Below are 8,632 nucleotides of genomic sequence, written 5' to 3' on the forward strand. Positions count from 1 at the left end.
TCCCTCATTCTTGCCCTCAGTATTTTTAGTTATTCCCCAAGTTATGCCCGTGTCAATGCCTCCCACAAGTCAGCTGTGGAGACTGATGGAAAGTTAAATGCCTGTTAGTGGGATTTGTAACCATCTTTTTGTAATTATTTCTGTTTGTATGGACTATTCAAGCAGCATGAATACTTCCTGTCGTTTCTGTTTGTACAGACCCTTTAGACAGCAGGACTACTTCCTGTTGCTTGGATATAACTTAATAAAAACCTCACAATTGTTAGTACCTTTTCTTTATTGGTTGTTGTGAACATTACATCTCTATGTGGACTACTGTATCCAAGAACATGCAACATTCAGAACATGCTGAGTGACAGTATTTGATTCAGGAGATGTGGATTGGCTGAGGAGACAGAGCTATCTGTGTTGGATACATCAGGAGTTTGAGCAGTAAATCATGTTCATTGATTATCCCACAGAACTGATTAATGATCAGACCAAAAATATTCATTTATACTTTAATAACAGAACAAAATTATACATCTGATAAAGGCAGTACAAAAATAATTCCTCTGTAATACATCTTTGTAGAGCTCGCCACAATAAAAGCCCCTCCTACTGAAGAAAGAAAAGCAGACCTGCAGGGGGCACTGTTCCACTAATGTCTTCGTCTTACTGGTAGTCCAGTCCTCGCTCGTCTACATGTCGATACGGATCAGGTTTTAAACTTCTACTACACATGCTCTGAAGCTCGGAGTCTCTGAAGCAGGAACAGGAGGGCAGGAATCACGCTAACAGTCCCCAGTGGCGGCATTAGTTCGCCTGCTGGCGTCCCAGTTGGACGTCATACGACACCATGTGGAAGTTGTCCCAGGCGAAGATCTTCCTCTGGGCACGGTTGTAGTCGATCATGCTGTTGTAGTGGTGTTTGTTCTTGAAGGGGATGGACACGGGCTTCCCCTGGCTGGTCGCCATGTCATACATGTAGTTGATCATGGTGTTGGGTGCCGTGTAGCTCGCCACTGTGTACAGCTTTCCACAGATGATGAAGGAGTTGGCTACAGAGATCTTCCTGATTTGAGTTTCCCAGCTCTTCTTCACCTCCAGGCTGTGTGGGTCGAGCTGAGAGATCATGATGGCGCCTTTGGCTTTGCTGGTGGAATAGACGGCCCACAGACCCTGCTCATCCACAGAGAGGTCAATGTCTGTGTAGCCGCCCCACGAGTAAGGGAACTGTCCATGAAACCCAGCGTGGGGGAGGTCACGGCGGGCTGCAATACTCTCAGAGGCAAGGTCATAACGGATCAGGGTACGACTGCGACGTCTCTGATAGTAGAGGGAGCCGCGGTACAGAGTGGCGCCCGTGCTCTCCACCTGCTCTGGCAACAGCAAGACCTACAGGAAAAGATGGTGAACGATTTTTGAATCAATCAATAAAAGTGTTAGCGACTCCCATTCATATGCATCCACACCCATTTCCACACCGCTGACACTGAACTGGGAGCAAACGGGGTCTTTCCCTAGGACACATCGACATGCAACTGGAGGAGCTGGGGATCAAACCCACAACCTTTTAGACAACTGACACTACACACTGAACCACAGTCGCCTCAGTTAATGCCACTGTTCCTTGAGACATCTATACCTATTCTTTAACATATTTTAAAGCGGAGGTGGAAAATGTACATGAATGTTGTACTTAAGTAAAAGTACATTCACTGGTTAAAATTTACTGACGTACAAGTAAACGTACTGGTCTGCAAATCAACTCAAGTGAAAGTAAAAAGAATCAAAAGTTTAAAGATCTTTTCTTGTTGACAAGAAGGAGAGAATGGATCTCAAACCAGGTTGTTTAGGGAACGTCACATACACGCAAAACTGACAGTGCTAATTAAACTCATTTCGAGTTAAATTTAACACCATAAAAGTGTTCATCCCTTCTACATACATTTCAACTCCTCTTTAAAGTGTTAAATATTTGACAGTCTGACGGAGCTGCAGGAACTCCAGACATTCTGTGGTATGCTGGATCTCTGGAAGAGACTCAACCTCAGAGCAAAGACAGAATAGTGATGAAGAATATGGACTATGAGTCCTTAAGGAACACACGCCACCAGGAGGAACTCTAACCCAGTGGATAACTTCACTTATGACCCCAGCAAGGCTCACTGTTTGGACGCATAAAAATGCATCTAAACACTCTGCCCAAGGGCATAATGGGAAACCCCCAGGTTTGGCAGAGCTTAGATCAGTTGGCTCTATGCAGAGTCAGACTAACTCTGGTGGATCCGCACTACCGGATAAGTCCAACACTGAAGAGCTTTTCACTCAGAATAGAGTTAAAATAAACTCTGAGTAGTTTAACTCTGAGATATCAACATTCCAGTGTCTGCTGTTTTGGAATGTGATGTGGAACCATTAAGGATTGTATGATATTGCTATGACATCTGTATCGGCAGATGTTGGCATAAAAAGTGAAATATCTGTCAGGAGATCTGGACACTTCTGACGATATTTGCAACTTATATTTTGGTCTAAAAATCTTCCTACATCAGCAGTATTACTTTTAAGTTAATGTGTGTTAATGCTCAGTAGTACACATATATGGTTCTTGAATGTATTTGCATTGTACTAAAATGTGTTCATTTTCACCTTTGCACACCATTATCCCCCCTCCACCAAACTTTACACTTGGCACAATGCAGTAAGTACTGTTCTCCTGGCAACCGCCAAACCCAGACTCGTCCATCAGATGGAGAAGTGCCATTCATCACTCCAGAGAACGTGTCTCCACTGCTCTAGAGTCCAGTGGCGGCGTGCTTTACACCACTGCATCCCACGCTTTGCATTGCACTTGATGTATGGCTTGGATGTAGCTGCTTGGCCATGGAAACCCATTCCATGAAGCTCTCTACCACTGTTCTTCAGCTAATCTGAAGGCCACATGAAGTTTGGAGGTCTGTAGCCATTGACTCTGCAGAAAGTTGGCCACCTCTGCACACTGTGCACCTCAGCATCCACTGACCCCACTCCGTCATTTTACGTGGCCTACCACTTGGTGGCTGAGTTGCTGTCGTTCCCAATGGCTTCCACTTTGTTCTAATACCACTGACAGTTGACTGTGGAATATTTAGGAGTGAGGAAATTTCACCACTGGACTTGTTGCACAGGAGGCATCTTATCACAGTACCACGCTGGAATTCACTGAGCTCCTGAGAGCGAGCCATTCTTTCACTAATGTTTGTAGAAACAGTCTGCATGCCTAGGTGATGATTTTATACACCTGTGGACATGGAAGTGACTGGAACACCTGATTTACATTATTTGGAGGGGTGAATGAATACTTTTGGCAATATAGTGTACTTCCTTATGAGGATGAAGGAACTACGAATCCCACAATCCTCTGCTATTCCTTCTATCCATGGTTGCATGTCTGTGCCTTTTTGTCCACTCAGCCTTATTGTTGTGTTTACTATATGAATGATAATGTAGTGAGTTTGATCAACAGTCTGTTTTGGCTGGCTTAGTAGATCCCCACAGTGAAGCTCTATTTACGCTTCTCATTTTCAGAGCTTGTAGTCCTGAAAGCAGGAGGCATAAACCCGCCTCACCTCCACCTTTAGTCTGATTCTAGGTTGATCTAGAGTAGATGGAGTCAGCATTTCCAACATGATGACCACATCACCCATAACTCCTCTTCAGAAACCAATGGTGACATCACTGAGACTATGCCCATGTTTTATACAGACCCTTTAGCTCTCCTCTGCTGAAGGCCTCATGGGCCCCTTAAACCACAGGCAGAAGCCACTCACCCCATAATACCCCTAACTTCTGCACATGAAGCCTGACAGACTCTCACCTTGGACGGGAAGCCTTTGGAGAGTTGGACCATGTCGTCGTAGCCAAACAGCTTCCTGACATCAGAGCCGACCGTGTCAATCCTCCAGATCATGTTGGGTCCGTATGGGGAGACGGCCTCAGGGTCCTGCATCCAGACTCCATATTTACCCTCAATGTTGTCAGCTTTCCTGTGAGTGATGGGCTCGCCAACCGAGATCAGAATACCACATCCTGAAGACAGTCAGGAGAGGAGCCGTGAGGAGGACAGAAGGATTCATGTGAGAGTTCTAGAAACAGAGACTGAGTCTGATGATGCCCGAAAGAGAATTAAAGGGACAGGCAGTTCGAGAATTTGACGCTCATTTCCCTGGTGATAACTGTGGCAACCAGTGGATTTTTGTGTGGTACCATACAAACATGCAAAATGCAAAAATCCAAGATGGCGGCATGCCTATGCATGAATGACAGGCTTATTCTGAGTTAATCAAAAGAAAATATTTTTCTGTTTTCAGGTAATTAAAAGTTAGTTTAGATAGAAACAAACAAAGGAACAAATCTGCGTCTGCCGTCAGAATTAAGCAAATTATACCAATGTTTAGTAAAGTCAGTCAGGCCTGTACCTAAACTAAGAATAGCGTAGGGCCTCGTCACCTGGGGGGGGGTCTCTCTCTCTGCACATCATTCCGGTGTTTGCATGATAAATATAATCCAGATTTGAGTTACTATTGCAGTTTAACACAAACAAACAAAGAGCCCAGAGAGATGAACGTCCAGGTTTTGAGGTTTTTACAAACTCACAACTTTAAACTGTACAACAGTGCAGTATAGCACAGAAACATGGGACTATATGGACTGCCGTTTTTTCTATCAATGTTTGATCAAATTGATATTTTGACTATCTTGATATTTATCAATAAGTCCAGGATGTAGCCCTGCTCCAGCCCTGTGTAACCAGAGACAGAATAACCTGGGTAGTAAAAGGATGAATGATATTTCAATTTACTAAACAAGTTCCATTTCAGGTTTGTTTTTTAGGTATGTGTGGACATTTGTTGATATGGTTTATGGTGTGCAGCTGCTAAAACCTGGACACATTTCCTTTACATTTTTTAATCTGTATGTTGTTGAAAAAATCCAAGATAAAGCACATCAAAAGGAACATATACATACATACATACATTCATTCATGGAACATGAAGAAACACAGGCTGGCGTTATCCTGATAGTTAAAATCTGTATTTATTTATGTTGTCCCATGTTTCTTGAATCCAGGCTACTTCAGGAGGACGGTCTTGTCAAAGAGGATCCTCCTGTTTGAGTTTGAAGGATGTTGGGGGTAATCTGAGAGGGGAACAGGGTGTTTTCAGGTCATCATGGAGGCACACAGCAGGTCCACAAGTCGTCTGAGTCACCTCCATCATGAAACTGAACCATAGCTCAGCATGCTGCTTGGCATGCAGGGAAAGTGATAAGGCCGGATGTATATTTACCACTTCTTAAAATATAACCTCACAACGGATTAAGGTTTGGATAGGAATATGTTTTATAAATACACCGGATACCCAGAGCTCCATGTGGTACCATGGACCTCACATGGAGGCACCACACGTTTTTATGATCTCTGAAACAATCAGACTCATTGACCTTCAGTCTCATGTGTTATTGAGAAATGGTTAGGCTATTATTTAGGAATTAGTTGATGGGGAATGTGAGGAACATGTTACGCTGGATTTGCTATTTGCAACATTTTATTAGCCTGGCATCCCAGATACACTGTTTTATATTTACCAGTTGGTAAATGAAGCTCTGGCTGATGCTGGTCAGGAGCAAAAACATATTTTTTGCTAAAGCCAGGGATGTTGGGGCCTTTATTTATTTATTTATTTATTTATTTTATTTTGCCAAATAATAGGCCACAGTTGGCTTTTGTTAGAATCCATCTTTTTCCAACCTTAAAGCCAACAAAGCCTTTCACATGTTTTAAAAACTTGAAAGGATGACATCATCTTCAAAGGCAAGGTTTAATGTTTTTAAAAACTTCAAAGGATGACATTAGGGGTGGGTAAAAATATCGATTAATCGATGCATCGCAATATTTCCTCCCCCAATTCAATATCAATTCAGCAAATCCTCTGAATCTATTCACCTCCTGGCCAGTGGGGGTCACTGTGCGTGTGATTTGCGTGTGTATGGATGGAGGCCACACTCGACCAAACAACAACCAACCATAACCATGTTATGTGAGGTTTATCACAATTTCCAAGAGGACAGAAATAGTATCTAAGTTTACATGCACTTTACTTTTTCAGTGTTTATACAGAGCTGTCGTGTTTTTTACTTTTGTACTCCACATGCACAATTAAGTTATTATTGTGCAAATTTTTATTTTCAGATGTTTTATTGCTCAAAAATGTGAGGTGACTTACCAAATATGTTCACATGGGCATGAAAATAATAATTAAAAAATTGTCAACATGTTATTTCTGTATTATATTTCTTACTGAATCGACACTGAAGAATTTAAATCAATATCGAATTGAATCGAATCGCAACCTAAAGAATCCAAATCGAATTGAATCGTGAGGTTCTTAACAGTACCCAGCCCTGTATGACATCACCTTCAAAGACAAGGTTTAATGTTTTTGAAAACTTCAAAGGATGACATCATCTTCAAAGGCAAGGTTTAACATTTTTATCAACTTAAAAGGATGACATCATCTTCAACATCAAGGTTAAATGTTTGTGAAAAATTTAAAGGATGACATCATCTTCAAAGGCAAGGTTTAATGTTTTTAAAAACTTTAAAGGATGACATCATGTTCAAAGGCAAGGTTTAATGTTTTTAAAAACTTGAAAGGATAACATCTTCAAAGGCAAGGTTTAATGTTTTTAAAAACTTGAAAGGATAACATCTTTAAAGGCAAGGTTTAATATTTTTTAAAACTTTAAAGGATGACATCATGTTCAAAGACATGGTTTAATGTTTTTAAAAACTTTAAAGGATGACATCTTCAAAGGCAAGGTTTAACATTTTTTAAAAACTTTAAAGGATGACCTCTTCAAAGGCAAGGTTTAATGTTTTTGAAAACTTTAAAGGATGACATCATCTTCAAAGCAAGGTTTAATGTTTTTGAAAACTTTAAAGGATGACATCATCTTCAAAGGCAAGGTTTAATGTTTTTGAAAACTTTAAAGGATGACATCATCTTCAAAGCAAGGTTTAATGTTTTTGAAAACTTTAAAGGATGACATCATCTTCAAAGGCAAGGTTTAATGTTTTTGAAAACTTTAAAGAATGACATCATCTTCAAAGCAAGGTTTAATGTTTTTGAAAACTTTAAAGGATGGGGGTTCACGTGACCTGCAGATAAGATTGCTGCTTAGTGCGATTGCTCCTGCCAATTTCCCCTAACTTAAACCAACTATCATACTTCTACGCATTTTTAAGTCATTGTCTCTTCACTCTGACTCACTCCAAGAGTTCTGTGCATGATGACCGAAGGCCTTGAGAAGCAAAACTAGCCACGACCTGGTGAAAGACGACGAGAAACTTGAGTTGCTTAAGTTAGCCTTCACGGACACGCTAACAACTGCTCTGAGAGAGCAGTAAACCTTCATAGAGTCACAGTTCGCCAAGTTTGAAGACCGACTCGACACCATTAAGACGGGGGTAACGAGGAACTCCATCGACATAAAAAAGCTGAAGGCAGACCATAAAAGGCTCTCTACCCGGCTGTCGAGCGCGGAGCAGACTATGCAAAAGTCATGCTCCAAACTTGAAGCAGACATCGCGGAGCTTGAAGACAGATCCAGAAGGGACAATTTTCACATTATAAACTTACCGGAAAAAGTTGAAGACGGCGACGCACTGAGTTATATTTAAGAAACCGACCATGACCGCATCTTGAAAGCAGCCCAGGGCTCTCGGATCAAGGTCAACAGCAGAGAGATCCGCTTCACAGCTGACTACAGTGGCTACACCATTAAACGGCGTTGGTCTTTTTCTTAGGCAATGGAGGTGGCGAGGAACCTCGGATTCATTCGCTCAATAAGACTTCGAGTAACCTACTTGATTTCGCTGTTATTATTGGTGTGGACATGAACGCTGTTCTTGATCCCTTGCTTGATAGATCTGGCACACTATCTCAACATACTCATCCCGCTACTATTGCATTTCAAGGTCTAGTTAGTGATTTCAGTCTCACAGATTTATTTAGAGCTATAAACCCTTCCTCAAGACAATATAGCTTTTACTCAAACAGACATAAAACCTTCTCAAGGGTAGATAATCTATTGGCTTCTACAATGGCTCAAATCCACTCAATCATAATTTATCCAGCATCTTTATCTGACCACTCTGTCATCACCTCACAAATAACCCTAACCGAGACTACTACCAAAGCCACAAGATGGCGTTTTAACACCATGTTACTCAGTAACAAGGATTATTGTGAACATTTTAAATCCACTTTTAAAGATTTTATCTCAGACAATATTAATTCAGTAGAGGATCCTCGAGTTCTGTTGGGGGCAATTAAAGGATTTATAAGGAATACAACTATTTATTTGCTTCTCACCTTAACCGAACAAGATTTGGCAAAATTAGTATGCTTGAAAATGTTCTACAAAAGCTGGAGCAAGCTCAGCAGGTAAATGGTTACACTGATGCTAGGAGGCAAAATTGACACATTCAGAGCGAATCTGAACATTTTGCTGAGAACAAGAGCCGAACTCCAAATTCATAGGACTAGGAAAAAATATTATTTTAATAGCTCAAGACTAGGACGTCGACAATGAAAAGTTTTCTAAC

At 41.3% G+C, this 8,632-nt stretch overlaps 1 protein-coding gene across 1 annotated transcript; it reads right to left on the reverse strand.

The window, feature by feature from the left end:
* Positions 1-266: 266 nt before the first annotated feature.
* Positions 267-4,525, reverse strand: myoc (myocilin). The gene is made up of 2 exons (XM_041791785.1): positions 3,842-4,525; positions 267-1,377 (listed from the first exon to the last, which is right to left on the reverse strand). The coding sequence occupies exons 1-2, from the start codon at positions 3,971-3,973 to the stop codon at positions 796-798; spliced, it is 714 nt and encodes a 237-aa protein (XP_041647719.1). The 5' UTR covers positions 3,974-4,525; the 3' UTR covers positions 267-795.
* Positions 4,526-8,632: the final 4,107 nt, after the last annotated feature.

This window comes from Cheilinus undulatus, linkage group 7 (assembly GCF_018320785.1).
Source record: "Cheilinus undulatus linkage group 7, ASM1832078v1, whole genome shotgun sequence".
NCBI lineage: Eukaryota > Metazoa > Chordata > Actinopteri > Labriformes > Labridae > Cheilinus > Cheilinus undulatus.